This window comes from Thalassophryne amazonica, chromosome 14, assembly GCF_902500255.1.
Source record: "Thalassophryne amazonica chromosome 14, fThaAma1.1, whole genome shotgun sequence".
Taxonomy (NCBI): domain Eukaryota; kingdom Metazoa; phylum Chordata; class Actinopteri; order Batrachoidiformes; family Batrachoididae; genus Thalassophryne; species Thalassophryne amazonica.
In genome coordinates, this window is record NC_047116.1 from 17,924,538 (window position 1) to 17,946,857 (window position 22,320).

The window sequence follows — 22,320 nt, forward strand, 5'->3', positions numbered from 1 at the left end:
CCTCCGTCAGATCAGTCAGTGGAGCCTTCTCCCCCCGGTTCTCTGTGCCACAAGTTGAAAAAGTCACAGCACCTCATTAACATCTCATTTTCTACAGACACCAGGTGATCCTGCCTGCACACGATGACATTATCTCATGATCCACAAAGAAAAAAAAGTTAAAATTACTTAGTTCTCCTTGTGGAGCGGAGATGCTGCGCGACACCGTGCGACACTGTGCACGCACTGGATGACGTGCTCATCAGAAAAAAAAGCATTTACGGTACATATTTAATTAAAAGTTAAAAAAAATCTAACATCTTTCCATCACAAAATTATTCAAAATTTCGTCACGGGTTTTTTTTTTAACTCACCATTACTAACCCTACTCCTACCCCTACCCATACCCCCCAGCTGCACTTTTAATTACGTGCAGCCATCACTGAATGAATTAGAATGAATTTGTGTTGCCATGACAAAAATGTTGCACTTTTTGTGACAATATGACGAACCAATAGATTAACGTATATTTCGTGCTGCTGAATCACGACAATCTGTGAGACTGGGTTGAAATATCTCATGTTACAATGTGGAGACCTGCGGCTTATAGACAAGTGCATCCTATTTATGTACAATTTCTTTTTTCTTTTTAAAATTGGTGGGTGCGGCTTATATTCAGGTGCTCTCTATTGTCTGGAAATTACGGTATCTTTAGTTGGAATCTGTTCAGAAATGCACAAAATGCAAATTATGCACAACAGATCACTCTGAGATCACATACATCTGCCCAGCAGCCCTCTGTTTGTGTTTGACTGTGTTGAAGTGCAGGAAGGGGGCGCTATTTGGATGCTATACATGTTTATTTGCGAAAGGCCAGAACTGCAGCCTGTACCACAAAATAACAACACAAGAACACATGAATAAGACAATCACAGGGCAGACAACACTTATTTAAAATCATGTAAGTCAAAATCTCATCAGCCATGTATCATAAGAACAAACATGCGTGATGCACCACACATCAACGAGGACACCAGAATGCAAAAATCAACTGAAAACCAAGTTGGTATGAGCAGACCAATAAATATGCACGTACACACATGAATGGACGGACAGACGGATGGGTCTTCTAGAACTGTGGTGGTATCAGCCATACTTTACACTGTGGTCTGCTGGGGCTGTGGAAGTTCTGTGAGGGACAGGAAGGGACTCAACAGAATAGTCAAAAGGGCTGGCTCTGTCCTGTAATGTACTCTGGACCCTATAGAGGTGGTGCGTGAGAGGAGGATATTATCTAAACTGACATAAATTATGGACAACCCCTCTCGCCTCTTACATGAGACTGTGGGAGCCTTATTAAGCAGCTCCTTCAGTAATAGATTGCTGCACCCTCTGTGCAAAACAGAATGCCTCCACAGGTCATTTATTCCAACTGCAGTCAGACTGTTGTACCTCAAAATGTTTTTAGCACCACAACCAGCTGCTAATTTTTGCACTATTAACTACATCTTCCGCCACCTTTTGTGCTTTATTACATGCACAACTGTGCAATTTAAGAAATGCAGTAATTTTACCATATCTATACATACTCATATATACTCAGTTATACAACCCCAATTCCACTGAAGTTGGGACGTTGTGTAAAATGTAAATAAAAACAGAATACAATGTTTTGTTTTTTAATGTTTTTTAATGCAGTGCTGCCTGAGCGATCGAAGGTCACAGGCATTCAATGTTGGTTTTCGGCCTTGCCGCTTATGTGTAGAAAGTTCTCCAGATTCTCTGAATCTTCTGATTATATTATGGACTGTAGATGATGGAATCCCTAAATTCCTTGCAATTGAACATTGAGAAACATTGTTCTTAAGCTGTTGGACTATTTTTTCATGCAGTTGTTCACAAAGTGGTGATCCTCACCCCATCTTTGCTTGTGAATGGCTGAGCCTTTTGGGGATGCTCCTTTTATACCCAATCATGACACTCACCTGTTTCCAATTAGGTGTTCTTTGAGCATTCATCAACTTTGCCAGTCTTTTGTTGCCCCGTCCCAACTTTTTTGAAACATATTGCAGCATCCATTTCAAAATGAGCAAATAGTTGCACAAAAACAACAAAGTCTATTAGTTTGGACATTAAATATCTTGTCTTTGTGGTGTTTTCAATTGAATATAGGTTGAAGAGGATTTTCAAATCATTGTATTCTGTTTTTATTTACATTTACACAAAGTCCCAACTTCATTGGAATTGGCGTTGTATTCTATTTTTCACGTAATCTGTTCACATTAGTATTTATGCACCCACCAGCAAACATTGCAATATACTTTAGTCACCTTTCTTTAATGTAAATGTTTATTTTTTCTTTACTACTGTATAACTCTTGCTGCTGCAACAAGTGATTTTCCCACTGCAGGATCAGTAAAGCTTATCTTATCTCATCTTATCTTATGGTATCACACCTTGAAGTGACTTATGTTAGGACATGGTGCTGTATAAATTGAATATATATATATATATATATATATATATATATATATATATATATATATATAATATATATATATATATATATATATATATATATATATATATATATATATATATATATATATATTAAACTCCGTGTTTGAGGCTGTTCTACTGGTGATAATGATTGTCACAGGAGGCGGTTAACAGACTTCTTAGTGTATAGCAACATTTTGCATGTCGCTGAAATATCTACACACTAGGATGTCATTACCGCCTCTTGTAACGGTTGTTATAATTGCTCTTAAAGCCTTGCTCAGATGTACTTTGCACAGAGCAATTACAGCAGGCTAATCCCTTCTTTAACTCGTGCTGTTTGTGTCTCACACTTTGGGCACAGCTGTGCAAAATCCAACACAAATGATTCAACACTTCTACCCACAACCGTGTCACTGCAGTTTGCTCACCATGAATCCCCATCAATGGTGTTAATATTTTGACCGGTTTAACAGTCAAAGTCTAACACTGATTAACAACTGATCAGAATCCAAAGCACCGGAGGCTGGAAAGGTGACGGATGTGTGACATCATCTAAATGAATAAACTTCTTCAATGCAGCAGGAATGTTTTTGACCTTGTGACCCAGTCGGCATTGTTATGTTTGCAGTTTCACCTCTACTCTGTTTATTCAGATTTTATGCTGAGTATTTTCTCCTCTTCGCCTCTATTTGCTCTTTTGGTGAATGTCAGAATACCAACCTCTCTCCATCAGGAAGAAATGAAAGCAAACATCTGTGGAATAATGGGACAGAGGAATGAATTCTCTCACTGGGAAGCTCGGCTGTGTGAGTGTCGCCGAACGTGACGAGCATGCATGTGCCAGGCCGCTGGAGTGGAACCGGGTTGATGGGCATGTTCAGCGCACGGTCACGGTGCCAGTTCAGACATGCAGGTCCATGAAAAGAACTTGCACCTACTGTGTGCATGTTCGCGTGTGTGTACACTGAGAGCTCTCCCATCGACTAGCAAATTCTATTTATAATTGAAATACCTGCTGAAAATATATCTGAATTCACTGTGATGCAATTCTGTCATCCATGTGTGCTATAGATAAAAATTAAACATTTAAAATCTATAAATTGATTTGTAGCTGCCAGTAATTGTTTTGGGTGCAGCAAATTAAAAAGGAACCAATATAACAACATAATTATGATTTTAGAAAAGTCTTCTCCTTTTTTTTTTTTTTTTGCTACAGTAGATTTAATACGGATCTGTACCTTGATTTGGTACAAGTTTTACGTCGGATATCCTTCCTGCAGTTTCATATTACATAGAGAATGGGCACGGATGGATCTTGAACCGGAAACCTTCTGTTTTGGAAGTAAGTGCACTAACAACGTGGCCACAAAGTGTATAAAGTACAATGTTGCCATCTGCTGGACACAATAATTAAGACACGCTTCTGATTCATTGAATGAATGTGAAATCAATTTACATTTGCAGAGGACATGAATACAAAAACAGACCGTGTTAAGTGGATATCCCATGAAATCAGTAGAAATAATAGTCTTATAGTATATTTTATATTAAATTCCTACCGGAATACATGGTAAATTGCAAGATACTGATATGATTACCCGAATGTATCACCTGACTGCATTTCAGTGCGTTTTCTACACAGTTTGTAACATTTTTTTTGTTGTTGTTTTGTTTTGGTTTTTTTGGTTATGTTTTTTCACACTTCCAGTCCTGTTGGCCGCATTGCTCTAGGTGGCGCAATGCATTGTGGGAGGCACACTTCCATTGAATCTGATGGTCAATCCCATTCTTCCATGCATCCATAATTTCAAGGAGTCACTGTCGTTATTTATTTAACTTAATTATTGATTTTCATAATTGGGGCTATTTAAGTTACAACTTGAAGTGTTGTTGGAAGAGTTGATGGGTTGGTGGTTTTTGTAGTTTAATTTTAGTGGATATTTCCACTTCATTTTTAACCTGAGGTGTTTAATTGCAAACAGACACTGATCATTTCTTGACAATTACGTTATAATGTGTGTACTTACCAGAAAACATAGCATGGTGTGCTTGTTGCCCGTGGGGAGCCACAGGTTCTAGATTGGGTCATATTTATAAAATACGTAGGTGACATTTTTCAAGGGTGGTAATAAATTATCCAAAGTTTCTATAATGATTTTAACTGAAAGTGCAGTAAATTAAAATGAGAATGTTTTGTGAATAATCGTATTTATTATTTGGCACATTTAGTTGATATCATGTTTTACAACTGGCAAGGTTGAGCGATTTCATCTAGGGTGTTGTTTGATAGTGTACTACCTAAGTAGTACAGTACAGTTCTGCTACTAGCCTATAAAATTGTTCACGGACTGGCACCTCCCTACCTAGCTGACCTAATTAAACCCTACGTACCAGCCCGGGCTTTGCGTTGGCAGGGTGCAAGATTACTTTGTGTCCCTATAGTGAATAAAATGTCTGCAGGTCACAAAGCTTTCTCTTATCGTGCCCCTGTTCTGTGGAATGATCTCCCTGCGTCAATAAAGTATCACATTCTGTAGAAACATTCAAGTCCAGACTTAAGACGCACTTGTTTTCCTTTTCATATGGCAAGCATGCTGGCATATTGTGTTACTATGCTTTTTACTTTTTTAATTCTTTTACTGTGCTTTTTAATCTTTTAATTCATTTTGTTTTGTTTTGTGAGTTGTTTTGTGTGAAGCGCCTTGAGGCGACTCTGTTGTGATTTGGCACTATATAAAATGAATAAACTGAAATTGAAATAGCAGAACTTCTCTGTGCTCTTGAAGTGGCTGCCATCAGTTTTAATCAGGGGGTTCTGAGATGGTTCTCCTGGTGCTGTTGACGCATCACTTCTGTTTTCTTGATGTTGATTGTCAGATGAAATCATTTAGCTGTTTGGGCAAAGCGGCCTTCTGTATGCGCTATGAGAGCACAGTCATCAGCAAACAAACGATTTCTCAAAACACGCTCTCTGATTTTTGTCTGAAGTTTTAGTCTCTGCAGATTGAAAACGCTGTCATCAGTTCACAGCCCTGTTTTGTGCCGCTAGTCACTGGGAATGGGTCTGAAGAATCCCTGCTTTCCATCCCACTGACCATCCTTTCTTCATGGAAGGAAGGATGACAAGTAGACAAACTTCTCAGGGCAGCCTTGGGCAAATCCAATCCAATCTGTTTTTGTATTTGTCAGCTTGCTGGAATATGCTGTTTGTGAAGGTCAAATTCATTGCACTTAGACAGAAGGAGTTGTCCATTTGAGTTCATTGTGGCAGCACCATGTTGAACTGAAGTCCCTGCCTACATTGAAGTTTCCAAGTAGGATTAGCCTGTCATGATAGGGAACGTGGCTTATGGTCCTACTGAGGTCATTGTAGAAACCTCATGTGTGGCTCAAAATTGGTGCATAGGCACTGATGACAGTTGCATATTAGTCATGAGCCAAGTTTAGCCTGAGGACCATGTGTCTGTCATTAATGCCTTTTGAGAGTGGGTCTAGTTTGCATGCTATGCTATGCTTGCTATGCTATGCTATGCTATGCTTGCTTTGTATTGCAAAACCTATGCCAGACTGTCTTGGTTGGTCGCTGGGTTTATCAATCCAGTAAAAAGTGTATCCTGCACCTACTTCTTTCAGTTGTGAATCATCAGTGAGTTGGGTTTCACTGATGTTATATCTGCCATGATGGTCTTCCATCTTTGTCTAAGAGTGTTCTAACATTCCATGATCGTAACATCATCTTGTGAGATGTTTAATGGATATACTGTATCCTACCACAGTGTTGGATGACCAGTCAGGCACAGTAGCCTAACAAGTATATAAAGGGCAGGCTGTGTTTAGGGTTCCTTGTCAGTCCCCTTTCCCCAACTCAGGGAGAGCAGCATTGTACCTAAAGAGGTCTGCACTGTCACCCTAGGAGGATACGGACTTCCCATCTGCCTTAGTCTGAGAAGAACGATCATCACCCTAGAGTCACATTTGTGCAGAGTTGTGACTAAGGACTCCCAGTACCATCTTCCACCTGTCACTATTGCCACGTCTCCATTGCCACAGGACTTCCTGTTGCACATTCTGCGTTTGGTATGTCGGTGTCTGCTGGACTGCCTGCACACAGAACATACTCAAGTGGATGAGGTGTGTGCAGAGACACTCCCGCTCTCTCGTCCATCAACAGGCGTTGCTATACTGGTACAGCTGGTGCCACGAGCATAGCGGCTGTTGGGGACAGGTTTTGATTAGAGCTGTCTTTCTCTTAGATATGTTGCTAGTGAGCTGCAGAGTCTCATCCATTCCTGAAACCTCCCTCCTATTCTTTGACACCTTTTCTGCTGCATAGTCTGGAAGTGTTATTTAACCCGTAGCTGGGGCATAGTTACTGGGTGCCAAGGTGAGTCCATGCGTCAGTGGGCATGCACACCACAGTTCTGGGTTTTATGCTACTCTGAGGCCTCCAAGGTGCCCAGCATCTGTGTGTTACCACAAGGAGGTGATATTGGGAGTCTTGACTGGAGAGACGCTACATACTGGTTGGGAAGATTTACTCACTCAGCTTCATTTTCGCCATCATTATGGCTAACCAGTGGCTGCGGCTGAGACCAGAACTGTAAAACACCACCACAATGCTGCACTAGATGCAGCACCTTGTCCTGTGGGAAGAACCCACCAACACACAAATAAATAAGTAAGCAAATAAACAAGTCAATTTTTGAATGAAGTTCTTGAATGCACATTTTTTAATCTGTTTGACATTGCAACAAAAACATTATTAAACGGAAAAACTACAAATATAAAAATTACCTATACATACACGGATGTGGTACTGCAGACTGAGGTTATTTATTGATTTATTTATTCATATAAGATGCTGAACATTGCAACAAAAACAAACTGCTTCACAGAATGCAGTCAGGAATTTTTTTTAAATATATTAATCTTAACATTATTTTTTCCAAAGGTAAGAACTAATAAAATAACAAATTAAATTGAAAAATTTAAAATGAAATTCATTCTTTAATGTTATTTTTAAACATAGTGTAATTTCTGACAGGAGAAAAGTGTGCACTGCATCTTTAAAGGAGATGCAGCGTCAGAGTGAGGAGGCGTTGAGATGCTGAGATGGATGCTGCTGGGATGGGGGGGGGGGGGGGGGGATCGCTGAGCAGAGGAATTATGAAACATAGGCATGCAGAGAGAAACCGTGAACCTGCTGCGTTCTAATATCCAGGTAACACACGCTTACATTTTATTTATTCAGATCGACTTTTCAGAGGGAGGAAAAATTAGCATTTTGGTGGTGATGCAGAATAAAATAACCACTGATTTGTTTGTGAGTGGAAGAGATTCAGGTGGAGAAGACTGTAGTCAGTGATGGAACATTGTACAAAATGTTCTAAAATGGTTCATCATAAACAGCATGAATAATCTTTTGCTCCATACAGCCACGGCCACATTACTGACTGTAGATCATTTTGGTTTTATTATTCGGTCCAGAAAAAGGTAGAAAATGCTACTTGTAAAAAATTCCCTTTAGCCAAAGGTGTTGTCTTTACAGGGGCGGCTCCAGGATTAAGGGAGGGTCAATGTTTTTAAAACACACACATCACACTGATCATTGTTTCACCTGCATTTTCTTTCTGTTTCTCGGGCCTGCTCAAAAACTAGCAAATTAATTTTAATCTCTGTGAAAAAAAGATAAAGCTGGTGTAAAATGCAACTTACTATTGTTGACAAAAGTAGACATTCAGAATTTTAAAAAGTAAGCAGATATGTCACAAACACAACAGAGAAAGAGCTCGTTTACTGATCACTCTGTCGAAACCAAAAACAGTGAATGAACAGAATACTTCAGAAATAATTTGCATTGGAAAATGGTGCAAACACTAACAGGAGCTGTGTGTGTGTGTGTGTGTGTGTGTGTGTGTGTGTGTGTGTGTGTGTGTGTGTGTGTGTGTGTGTGTGTGTGTGTGTGTGTGTGTGTGTGTGTGTGTGTGTGTGTGTGTGTGTGTGAGAGAGAGAGAGAGAGAGAGGGTGAATTTGAGGCATCATTGTGAAACACTTTGACAAAAACAACAACAAAAAAGCCAACTGCCATCCATTTACTATTTAACACGAATCAAGAAAGTTCAGTAAACTCATGTCAGTTTTGAACATGTTCAAAATTTTGAGGAGCTCAGCTGGACTCATGCCAGCTGCCACGTGCACAGTGGAGCAGCTCAGTGCAACTCAGTGTCTAATTTTCACACCAACCATAAAGAGAATTACCCCAAGATATGAAGAGTTGAAGATGGTGTGTGCATCAATTTCAAATTTCACACCAAGCCATCTCAAGCTAAGTGCAGGTGGAGCCGAGGTTCCTGGAAGTCCACTGAGCTTCAGACAAAAACACTATTTCCCACCATTTTCCACGTGGTGTGCCTGCACCAAACAAGGAACCGCCGTGCCAAGAGTTGTAGCTTGACCAGTTATGGCATGAAACATCAACAAAACTTTGCCAGGTGCCAGAGCAACTTTAGAGAAGCTTCTAGGTGATGTGTGTCACTCAAAAGCCAACGGATTAGATTGTGGTTGAACTATGTGAACAGGGCATGTCTATGCAGAGAGTCTGCTCTCAGCACAACTTCCCCAATTACAAGAAAATGAAACGCCAAATGAATAAATTGCTTCAGAAAGTGAGACGCTGTTTATTGAAACATCTGTTTCGGAAAGTAACTTGCTGTGGAATGTTTGAAACATTGTGTGAAACAACTGCTTTGGCCATTCTTACAAAATATTTCAAATATGTGAATCTTTTTTTTTTTTTTTTTGGAAAATGACTCATTTTAAAATGCTTGACACACTGTGTGAAACAATGGTTTTCAGAAGATGATTCATTGTTTCTAAATGCTTGAAATAATATATGAAATAATTACTTGGGGAAATGATTAATTTTTACAAAATGTTTGAAACACTGTGTTAAAAGATGGCTTGAGAAGATGATTATTTTTTTTCCAAATGCCTGCAACATTATGTGGAATTCAGTGTTTCAAAATGCTTCAAACATTATTTGAGACACTTACAATGGAAAATGATTCATTGTTTTAAAATTGCAATGGAAAACAATTTGCTATTTCAAAATTCTGAAATAATAAATGAAATGACTGTTGCTGCCATGGCGCTGGGGACCTTGTTACTATGGCAACAAGCAGCAAAATTACAAATCATTTATGGAAGAATATTGAGTGGATCATTTTTCTTTTCCAGTGAATGAGAATATAAAGACATACTTGTTATTCATCTTATTATTGAACAATAATTATTCTAATTATTGTATTAATAATGAATTAATAATAATTAATCATAATTGGTCATCCGTGGGGAGCTCGGAGTAGAGCCACTGCTCCATTGTGTTGAAAGGAGCCAGTTGAGGTGATTCAGGCATCTGGTAAGGATGCCCCCTGGGCGCCTCCCTAGGGAGGTGTTCCAGGCACGTCCATCTGGGAGGAGACCCCGGGGAAGACCCAGGACTAGGTGAAGAGATTATATCTCCACATTGGCCTGGGAATGCCTCGGGATCCCCCAGTCAGAGGTGGTCAATGTGGCCTGGGAAAATTAAGTTTGGGATCCCCTGCTAGAGCTGTTGCCCCTGAGACCCAACCCCAGATAAGCAGTTGAAGATGAGTGAGTGAAGAGTAAAAATAATTTACACTTATGTTTTTTTGAGTGATCTTGTATGTACAAGTTCTTCAACTTCTGTACAAAAAAGCATAACACCAAATTCATGTATTACTAGCATGTTTTGATTAAACATTTACTTTTATAAATGACAGTCAACATTTTCTCCATCTCATACAGTTTGTAATTATCACTCAATCTGAAGGAACACAGGACCTCAGCACCTGGATCTATCCCACTATCACCACGTGGATGCTATGGCAAGATGTGTTCATCCTGATAGTTTCTCTCTGTCGAACCATCAGCAGACAGATACCATGGCAATATGTGTTCTGCGTGCATCCTGGTGGTTTCTTTTTGTCCCTCCGTCAGCAGGTGGATACTATGGCAACATGCGTCTGTTGTTTGCATCTTGGTGGTTTCTTTCTCTCCCTTCATCAGCAGGTGGATACCTTGGCAACATGTGTCGTGTGCATCCTGATGGTTTCTCTCTGACTTCCCATCAGGAGATGGATACCATGGCAACATGTGTGTCTTGTGTGCATCTTGGTGGTTTGTGTCTGTCCCACCATCAGCAAGTGGATGCCTTGGTAACGTGCCCTGTGTGCATTCTGTTGGTTTCTTTTTGTCCTGCCATCAGTAAGTGGATACCATGGCAACATGTATGTCTTGTTTGCATCTTGGTGGTTTCTTTCTGTCTCTCCATCAGCAGGTAGATACCATGGCAACATGCGTCCCTTGTTCGCATCGTGGTGGTTTCTTTGTGTCCCTTCATCAGCAGGTGGATACCATGGCAACATGTATGTCTTGTTTGCATCTTGGTGGTTTCTTTCTGTCTCTCCATCAGAAGGTGGATACCATGGCAACATGCATCCCTTGTTTGCATCGTGGTGGTTTCTTTGTGTCCCTTCATCAGCAGAAGGATACCATGGCAGCATGTGTGTCTTGTTTGCATCTTGGTGGTTTCTTTCTCTCCCTTCATCAGCAGGTAGATACCATGGCAACATGCGTCCCTTGTTTGCATCGTGGTGGTTTCTTTGTGTCCCTTCATCAGCAGGTGGATACCATGGCAACATGTGTTGTGTGCATCCTGATGGTTTCTCTCTGACCATGTCATGTGCATCCTGATGGTTTCCCTCTGACCTCCCGTCAGCAGGTGGATACCATGGCAACATGTGTGTCTTGTTTGCATCATGGTAGTTTCTTTCTGTCCCTTCATCAGCAGGTGGATACCATGGCAACATGTGTCATGTGCATCCTGATGGTTTTTCTCTGTCCCATCGTTAGCAGGTGGATACCAAAGCAACTTGTGTGTCATGTGTGCATCCTCTTGGTTTCTGTCTGTCCCACCATCAGCAGGTTGACACCTTGGCAACGTGTGTGTGTGGTGTGTGTGTGTGTGTGTGTGTGTGTGTGTGTGTGTGTGTGTGTGTGTGTGTGTGTGTGTGTGTGTGTGGTGTGTGTGTGTGTGTGTGTGTGTGTGTGTGTGTGAGAGAGAGAGAGAGATTTTACTGGTCCACTATTGATTTAGAACACAAACTCCATCACAAGCTCAGTGACTACATAACTGCACTGGGTAAGCTAAAAACACCCACAATAATTTCCTTCTTGTCACCACTGATGGTGAAACTGTCATCAGGTGTCTGGTAGGATGGAGAGGATCCCTATGAAGCTAAACATGTGCATGTTTTACTCACTAAATGTAAAACTTTTTAAATGACCAATTTTTCCAGTGAACTGCTTACCTTAGCCTCCTGGTTATCTGGTGGTGCTGCTCTCCAGTGAGTGATTACAAGATAATCGATGAGAGGCTTGGTCTTCTGCATACTACAGGAACAAGCCTCAATTGAACTACGTTTCTATAGCATTTTCCATGTAATGCAAACATTCAGTTATGTCTCATATTCACACATTCTGATGCCAGCCTGCAGCCACGCAAGGTGCTCAAATGGGAGCACTGTGCAACTTACTCAAGGGTACTTTAGTAAGTTGCCTGTCTGCCTGGAAATCGAACAGAGGACCCTCTGGTTAAAAGTCCACCTCTCTATCTCCGGCGCCATCTCAATGCCTAAGAAAATCCCTCTGTGTAACTGGTGATTGTTTCTTCAATCACATCTACAGAAGCCTATAACTCCTTCAGCGATGTCTTGGTGTCTTCCCTCACTTGTCTCCTTCTTGCACAGTACCGCAGTTTTTGAGACCTGCCTTCTCTGGATAGCTTTATCATACAGTCTGTATTTGTTAAAGCTCCAGTGTGTAGGATATGATGCCATATAGTAATGAGGTGGCAGGTTGCATTATGCCATCATCAGTCACAATTTTTTTTTCCTTAATGTTTTTCCTTAATGAAGTGGAATCGTGCTCCTTTTCCATCTCTTGTGATAGCCGATATGTATAATCCTCCATTTCACAAAAATGAGGGTTCCCAAACTGCATATAGGGGAGCAACCACTGATTTCTCTGCTTTTGTCCTTTTAAACTGCTGTATCACCACACTATGTGATGAAAGAGTTGAAGTTGTAGAGACATTCACTTATCTCTGCGGTGACACAAATGTCTCTGGGTTCCCGGCCTTTGAGTTTGAGAGGCACCTGGGAAGAGCTTATGGAGTCAAGAGGTCACTGGACAGACAGTTTAGCGATCTTTGCAGGTGATCGAATGTCCAAGTCTTTTTGGGTCCTAGTGCTGCCTCTCTTGCTGTATGGTTGTGAGACTTGGATGCTAACCAGTGACCTAAGGCAATGACTGGATGTCTTTGAAGGATCCTTGGGTACCACTGGAATGGCTTTGTATCACATGAGTGGTCACTAGCCTTGTCAGGGAGCGTCAGGTTCAACCATTTGGCCATGTGGCCCATTTCTCTGTGCCTGATCCAGCACGTAGGTGCCTGAGTGTCAAGGACACCCGTAGCTGAAGAAGGCCAAGGGGATGTCCATGTTTCACTTGACTGAGACAGATATCTGGTTATTTTTAGAGGTGTGGGAATGGAATGGTTGTCTACCTGGGTGGTTGCCATCCAGGACCCGGGCAATTATGTGGTGCTGTGGATGCGGCAAAGCGCAACACCAGGGCATGCTTACTGCTGTATCAACATGGTGGTTCAACATGGCAGCATCTATGAGGGGGCCTGATCCCCCATAGATATGAAGATGTCATTCTTAGCTAATGAAAGCACATTGATTTGTTGTTGCAGATAATTATACCCCAATGAACAGATGTTATGAATGCTTTATTCCATTTCTGCTAAATCCTACACACTGTAGCTTTAAAGACTGAAACAGTTTGCCGTATTGTATGAATACATCACACGTTCTGTGTGTGGGAGTGTCGTAAATGTTGGTGTAAGCGATTGTGTGAATGTGTGCAGCTCTGTTGTACAAGGCTGTTAATCATCAACCTCACTGGAAGCTGTGAACAGCCCATCTTACTATGTCCCGTGTAGCCAACTCTCACAACGTGTTGTTTCACTGAATTGGTTTGATGTCATTCCTCTTTGCATTGTTTCAAATGTGAAAATAATATCGTTGAGTAATAGTTTGCTGAACAGCTGAAGCCCTCTGACTGTACGCTGAGACACTCAGTAAGTGTTGTTTGCACTATCAGCCCACTGCAGTTGATTTATAGGGAAGATCATGGAAATGTATGGGATTAGATTTGTGCCAAAAGTTTCATAGTCATTAAAAGATTTTGATTGAATTAAAAAAAGACGCATGACAATAAGTAGAAAAAAAAAAATCCTCAACAACAACATCTACGTAAAGATGTTGGTTGTTCACAGTCAGCTGTGTCTAAACTCTGGACCAAATACAAACAACATGGGAAGGTTGTTAAAGGCAAACATACTGGTAGACCAAGGAAGACATCAAAGCGTCAAGACAGAAAACTTAAAGCAATATGTCTCAAAAATCGAAAAATGTACAACAAAAAAAATGAGGAACGAATGGGAGGAAACTGGAGTCAACGTCTGTGACCGAACTGTAAGAAACCGCCTAAAGGAAATGGGATTTACATACAGAAAAACTAAACAGAAAAAAACAAGGTTACAATGGGCTAAGGAAAAGCAATCGTGGACTGTGGATGACTGGATGAAAGTCATATTCAGTGATGAATCTCGAATCTGCATTGGGCAAGGTGTGATGCTGGAACTTTTGTTTGGTGCCTTTCCAATGAGATTTATAAAGATGACTGCCTGAAGAGAACATGTAAATTCCACAGTCATTGATGATATGGGGCTGCATGTCAGGTAAAGGCACTGGGGAGATGGCTGTCATTACATCATCAATAAATGCACAAGTTTATGTTGATATTTTGGACAATTGAAAGGATGTTTGGGGATGATGAAATCATTTTTCAAGATGATAATGCATCTTGCCATAGAGCAAAAACTGCAAAAACATTCCTTGCAAAAAGACACATAGGGTCAATGTCATGGCATAGGGTCAATGTCAATGAGCAGATCTGATTTGATGCAGGTGTTAATTTGGGGGATGAAAATTTACAGGGTGATTCCATAATTTATTCCTCAGAATTGAGTGATTCCATATTTTTTCCCTCTGCTTGGTCTAAAAAAGTAACCGTTACTGACTGCCACAATCTTTTTTCTTGATTTCTTATAGTGTTTCTTAAAGCCAGAAAGTTGCCATTTGAAATGACTTTAGTTTTGTGTCATGTCTGTGATCTGCTTTTTTCTACAAAATTAAACAACTGAATGAACATCCTCTGAGGCCGGTGATTCCATAATTTTTGCCAGGGGTTGTATATACTATCTGAGTTTCTGTCTAAACATTGCGCCACTATGCTAAGATGTTGTATTCTTTCTTGATTGGTCCACTTCTCATCCTGTGTGCAGTGCAGTCTTGTTTCCTCTTGTATCCCAGTGCTGATCCTGACCTAAAAAGGAAATATCATACAACCCCCCCCCCCATCCTGACTTGAGCTGCACGTGTCCCCCTGCCTCAATGAAAAAAACAACTTGACCTCGTCTCCTGATTGCCCAATAAGACACACAAACTTGGCCTTGTCTCAGTTACATGAATCATCAGAAAAATAGAAAAACATATTTTCACATCTTGTCTCAATACTGTTTATCAGCACTTTTTAGCATGCAAAGGCACAGGAGTCTTTTTCAGGTCACAATAGAAAGACAAGCTAGCATAAGAAAAAGAAAATGTAACTAATAAAGAATAAAATCACCATAATATTTTTACAAATTCTATGGTAAAGGAATTACAATTCCATATTTTGTCTTACCATTAAAAATTTGATCTGATTGTAATTCTGTTAGGACTTTAATCATTTTGACACTAATGTTACTCCATATATCCAGTCCTGTATAACGTAGTTTTTTTACGTCTGTTGTTGGCTGTTTTGTCTCAGTTGAATTTTGTTCTTTCCCACCTCAGGTTTACCATGGAACACCACATGACAGAAGACACACCCGTATGTGCACCACAGCCATAATGAAGCATGTCCACCTTTAGGACGGATACCTCCTGAGAATATTTCCAATGGCGTTTTGTAATGAGAGCATGCTGAAGGCCTGTGACTTCATGGAACCAGACAATCTGCCAGAAACGGAGGAAAGTCTCCCGCCAGACGCTGAGACTCCTTTGATGTCTGTCACTCTGCGTGTGACTCTGGCGGCTATAATGCTCTTCATGATTGCCATCAGTTTCCTTGGCAACGCCATTGTGTGTCTGATTGTTTACCAGAAACCCGCCATGCGTTCTGCTATCAACTTGCTCCTCGCCACTTTGGCCTTTTCGGACATCATGCTGTCTCTGCTCTGCATGCCGTTCACCGCCGTCACTGTGGCCGCGTCAGATTGGGGTTTTGGGAGTGGATTTTGCCGTGTGTCCATCATGCTCTACTGGTTGTTTGTCCTGGAGGGCGTGTCCATCCTCCTCATCATCAGCGTGGATCGATTCCTTATTATTGTCCAGCGTCAGGACAAGTTGACTCCCCATCGGGCCAAACTGCTGATTGCAGCCTCCTGGGTGTTGAGTGTGTGCGTTTCCTTGCCGTCTGTAGTCGGCTGGAGGACAGGTGCAGCAGGGATAGGCGGAGCTTGGGCGCCGCAGTGTGTCCTGGGATACAGCGAGTCCATGGCGGATCGTGGCTACACAGTACTGTTAGCGGTAGCCGTGTTCTTTGTGCCATTTGTAGTCATGCTGTACTGTTACTTGTGCATACTCAACACAGTGCGGCGCAACACTTTGCGCATTCACAACCACAACAGTGAACATTCCTGCCTCCCAGCCCTCAATCAAGTCAGCAAAATGAGGCTCACTGGGCTTCAGCGCCCCCCTCAGGTCAACGTGGACATGAGTTTCAAGACCAGAGCTTTCACGACCATCCTCATCCTGTTTGTGGCTTCTCGGTTGCTGGCTGCCTCACACCGTGGTCAGCCTCCTGGCCGTGTTCAGCCGTGAGTTCTACTACAGTCCCGTCTTTTACCCGGTTAGCATCAGCGCGCTGTGGCTCAGCTACCTGAAGACCGTCTTCAACCCCGTCATCTACTGCTGGAGGATCAGAAAGTTCAGGGAGGCCTGTCAGGAGTTCATGCCCAAAAGCTGCAGACTGTGTCCAAAGATGTCGGGCAGAAGTCGCAGAAGAGTGAGGCCGAGCAACATCTACGTCTGCAGTGAGACTCAGTCAGCCGTGTGACACGTGTGGATCAGTTAACCTCCTAATTTTGGGGCATGTTGCCAAGTTTTATCTTGCAAAATGCGCGGAACACAAAATAATAAGAGACTGGCCCACACTGGGTGCATTTTCATTACCCCCCCCCCCCCCCCCCCCCAAATGTGCAATTTGAAGTAGCAAATTGAAAATCTGCTTAATGGAAATGTGTATTTCAACCTGCCCCCTCAACACCAAAAAAAAAAACTGTCTTTTTTAATGATTCACAAAAAAATACTTATTTCACAAAAAAATTGAATTAAACACTTTTTTAGCTATTACAGGCCATATGATGTACAGAAAGCGTCACATGACTTTCTAAATACAGTATGTGTGGACAGAGTAAGAGACAGAGAGCTCATTAAACCTTTTTAGAGATAAAGTTACGGCAAGATTGGACTAGAAAAATACATTCATTTTTTCGGAGGCTTGTCAGGTCGTGGTGGCAGCAGACTAAGCAGCTCGTCCCACGCTTCCCTGTCCTCAGCCAAGTCCTGTAACTCTTCCCAGAGGCATTCCCAAGCAATCTGGGAAATATAATCCCTCCAGCATGTCCTGGGTCTTCCCCGGGACCTCCTCCCAGTTGGACATACCTGGAAGACCTTTGTAAATACAACAAAACACAAAAATACAACAACTGCAAAATGGCAATATGTAGCGGGACTTACCATTCCATCAACATTTCCACTGGAAATACAGTTCTCGCGAGAGCGGCTCACTGGAATGACAGCTATTGCGAGAAGACAAAACCCAGCAGTCACATTCCAACAGTTAACAGAATCGCTGTCATTTCGCTGTTGTGCTTGTCGATATTCTTAAAATATCTCAACTTTTGCACTAATCTGTATAGTGGGGCGGCATAGCAAAACAATTGTTCACTTTGTGATAAAAGCATAGAATTTGACAGACATATTCTAAATTAAAAATGTTTATTTTCAGATATGGAGCCATCCTGGAGCTGACCTCTAATGAGCAACAGGGGCCAATAAAGAATTACACAGGGGTCAAAATTTAAAAATGCTCCAGTCATGTTGAAAACTATACCACATTATTTTTCTGATCATAACAATTCCAAAAAGGTATAGTTTGGACTATCTATGACTGCATGTTCTGGAGTTATGGGGCAAGATCAGTTTCAGTTTTGTATAGGGGTCAAAAGTTAAAGTTGCTTCAATTTTGGTAAAAAGTGATGCAAATTATTGGTTGAAATAAAAGGATTAATAAATGGAATAGTTTTGACTGTGTTGAATGCTTGGTCTTCAAAGTAAAGGTCAAACAAGGTTGACATCCATTGGATTCTATGATGTATGACATATGTTACCCTGTAACATGACAGATGGTGCAAACTGTTCCTTTTTAAAATGCTATTAACACAACCAATAATTTGCATCATTTTTTTTTTACCATTTTTTTTTTAATTGTGCACAATTTAAAACCTGTTTCAAAAGTTTGATGTCATTTTAAATCATGATCCACAAAACGTGGGTAGTCCAACTTAACTAGTGCAAACCGGTGGTACTCGTGTGTAAAAGCAGGTGAACGGGTACAATATGCAGTAGTTTTATAGAGTTACCAAGAGAAATATTGCAGCCCCTCTCACTCCCACAATCTCTTTCTTCATCCTGTGCTGGTGGAGCATGTTATTTTTAAGTTTCCTGTGCACTGATTTATCTGTTTTGTTGGTTTTTTTCTGACATAAACACAGATTTGCTCCATCTTCTGTTATTTCACTGTGGTTCAAACCCTATAACAGTATATTTGAAGAAATAGCTTCTTTCAAAGCTCACTGAAAGTTGGAAGGGCTGCATGCACCAAAAGACAAATTTATGTTTTTTAAGTCAAGGACAATGCAGACAAGCAGCACTGCAGTTAAAAACCAGCTATAAAGGTGATTTTCCACAAAATTCGCAAATTTTACTTTATGATGAAATGTAGCTTTATGAAGTACATTCATTTCTGTGGTATGTCACAAAATTACAGCTAAATGTAATGCTGGTATTTATTTTTGAAGGATTCCATGGCAAATATAGGGAGGTGACACGTGTGTGCAGGTTTGAAGTTCATGTTCTTCACAGCAAAATCTATGGTGTTTGTTGTGAAAGTGTAGTGACACGGACCCACAACAGGGGGCGGTAATGAACAGACAATGGATTAAGCCAAAAAGTAACAATTTAATGTTGTGAATTGCACAATGGAATACAGACAATTGCAGTTGAGGAGTACAGTCAATCATACACAAGGTGACGTGTGGGCAGGCTCGAGGATAGAAGATGTCCGTTCAGAAAAGAGCCGGATCCCACACGGCTTCCACCGCCAACGGATCTGAAGAACACCGGAGCCGCCAAGTCCTGGGTCCCAGGTGGCCACCGTCTCCAGCTGTCAGACCTGGTACTGCTGGCAGAAACAGAAACAGTTAATGGTGGGTGTAACCTCTCCGTACTCAGTTCCTCCGGGAGGGAGAACCTCCACCTCCAGAAACAGATTCACCCGTGCAGCTCCTGTCAGTCACTTCCCTGGAAGGAGTGAGAGGCGAAGACGTCGTGCTCACACTATCCGCCAATCCAGCTTCAGACTGTAGCCACAGGAAAACGGCTGCACACAGAACAATATTCAGTCTCAGAAAAAAATCACAGCAGAGAAGGTTACCTGAGTGGTAGCTGATTTCTCGGCGGGGAGGTGGAGTTGCAGTCCGGCTTTTATGGTGATGGTAGAATGAGTGACAGCTGGTGCTGTTGACTTCAAGCAGGGCGCCCTCTGGTGGTGGTGGGCCAGCAGTACCTCCTCTTCAGCAGCCCACACAACAGTGTTCGGTGTTTGCTGTGTCTGTTGCTGTTTTCTGTTTCCTTTAACTCTTTTTTTTAACTTTCAGTTACACCCTCGGCTCCATGATGCTGACTCTATCATATTTACCGGTGCTGTTCAACATGTCTTCTATGATGTTGCTACAGTCATGGGGTCTTGTTTCTGCATTTGAACCCACATGGCTCAAATTTCTCAATCAGTTCCAGATAAGAGGAATTTTGATAATACTAGTTATAAAGGATGGTGAATTTTTTATTTGAATAAAAAGGAACAAAATTGTGGTGGCACAGAAGAAAATCCTTTTTAGGATTTAAATGTTTGTTGTTGTTTTTTTTTTAATCAAAAGGGACTACACCTTTAACCATGTCACTATAATTCCTGTCAAATTGCAAAGTGGCTAAATTAAGCAATATCAGACGCATCTTTTAACCACACTATTCCTAAAATACTTTTAACAGTTATTTATTGTCATCCAAAATCAACAAAAACTACAAACATACATCTGTGTCAGCCATTAAAAAAAAAATAAAAAAAAAAACACTAAAATGACTGAGTTCATCTGCCTGATTTTTGATGGGTTGTATAATTTACTTGCTGTTCTAAGTAAGTAATAATAATGAACCTTAATGACCTGATGTCAGGGTGCCTCAGACTGATTTGCATTTGCTTAGTTTAATTCAAAAGTATAATTAAAAAAAAAAAAAAAACAATGCTAATAACATATATGCGTATGGTTAGACTTTGGGGATTTTGACAACATGGAGTGCAAAGTATTTCTAGATCATTCCCCATGAAAAGGTCATGTATGTCAAAGCTGTATGGTCGTGAGGGGGATCTGACACAGAGACAAGACCTCATAAGGGTTTATTATCTTTAAATTCAATCCCTGTTGTCTTAAAAACACACAGATCAATAACACATTAACAACCCATGAAGGCAGCACCAGTCCAAAGTTCCAGCCATGATTCTGCTCATGGGTGATTCTTAGACTACGGGCACTTATTATGTCCTTTGATCATATTGTATGAAAAACAGAAAAAAGGGGAAATTTCACACTTTTATAGTTATCTTTACAATGAAAGTGTGTTAAGAAATTTGTTCTAGTAGTCTATGATGACTTTTTCACCTTTTTTCAGCATCATTATATGCAAATATGCCGTTTTGTGCTTGTCCCACACCCAGACTTTTGATCTTCAATGATAAAAATGAATGGGAAAGAAACGTTTTTTCTAATGTTTTAAAATATCTCTGAATAAAATATCAGTAAAATAATCAAAACATAATTGGGGTATTCAATGTCATACAACTGTTGTGATTTTTTTAAAACAAAATGTAGTTGTCCCACACTATTGCCGTAATTTCCACCACAACACTGTAATGTCCCTAACAGTTTGTATGAAAGATTGTTTGGGTAGTTTCTATGGAGATAAACCAGTGACGTCAGAGCACATGTATATAGTGCCAAATCACAACAAACAGTGTTGCCCAAGGCGCTTTATATTGTAAGGCAATGGTGTGGTGGAAATTACATTTACAAGGCCAATAGTGCCCGTAGTTAAAGAATCACCCTCATACTGTTATACTAAATTTGACTGCACTGATAAATGTATTTTCGTATGTGTTTGAGTGTGAAGAGCTGACAAAATGAGAAGAAGTCGCTGCTGCTCTGCTGTGAATATTGGTTTTCATAGATGGTGGCAAACAACCTGACACATGCCAAACATACAAACAGTAACAAATATTGAAGATTATTTATATTAAGTTACTAACAAAAGATTTTGACTGCTTTCAATGATGCTCTGTGAAGCATGCTCCTGTTGCTCTGTCGCCCCTTGTGGCAGGCCACTGCTGATAGGGCTGTTAGTGTTCATTTTTTAAAATAATCTCTCAGCCTGACTTTGATCTTTTGTTTGGGTGTTATCATTCATGAAGACGTTCCATTGATTTGTACAGTGTAGATTCTGATCAGTCCAATTTTTGGAGGTAACTAGAAGGTCACTCAAAGGTCAAGGCCCTCTGCTGTGGGATCACCGTGGCTGTAACCTCCACAAATCAACAGAAGTGGCTGGTCGGATTATTCTGTTTACAGTTACACTTTAAGGATTTTAATGTAGATTCACTGCAAACATCAAATCACAACACTGTGGAAACGTGTGCAAGGGTTTGGTTCCAGACGATCAGCGCGTCCCAGAAAATCAGAGACTGGATTTTAAAATTCTCACAGTCAATATTTAAATGTTGTTTTCAACACTTATAGTCACTCACTGAGTTATTTCACCAAGTTGTCAGTGTTATTTCAACTCTACTGAGTTGTGTGTGAGATGGAAAATGGTCAAATAAAGAAGTTCTTGTGGAAAAAAAAGGGTTTTTTTTTGGTTTGTTTTTTAATGCTGACCCCTGGCCTGTTGATTCAATGCATAAGGCTGTGGGTTTAAACCTGAGTGGTGTTTTAATGTTCTGACTGGTTTGATGTGTGTTCCTGTAAAAGTCAATCTGAAAGACATGAGCAATTTGGGAACAGTATCTTGCTCAGACATCAAAATTTGAATATGATTATATTATTACCTACTAAGTAACAACGGGTTGACTGTTGTCATGTCCACAACAGCATGTACTCAAAGTTCTTAAAATGGAGCAATATCTCCACCTGGTGAACATTTTACCATTAATGTAGATACAATATTTATAAGAGCTCTGGTGTTATTATTA

The 22,320-nt window shown here is 40.7% G+C and overlaps 1 protein-coding gene across 1 annotated transcript; it reads left to right on the plus strand.

The window, feature by feature from the left end:
- The first annotated feature begins 7,567 nt into the window (after positions 1-7,567).
- On the plus strand, positions 7,568-16,816 carry LOC117525154 (high-affinity lysophosphatidic acid receptor-like). The gene is given in 3 exon segments (XM_034187003.1): positions 7,568-7,702; positions 15,531-16,507; positions 16,509-16,816. Coding segments are annotated over 2 exon segments (1,158 nt in total). The 5' UTR covers positions 7,568-7,702; positions 15,531-15,635; the 3' UTR covers positions 16,795-16,816.
- The last annotated feature ends 5,504 nt before the right edge of the window (positions 16,817-22,320 follow it).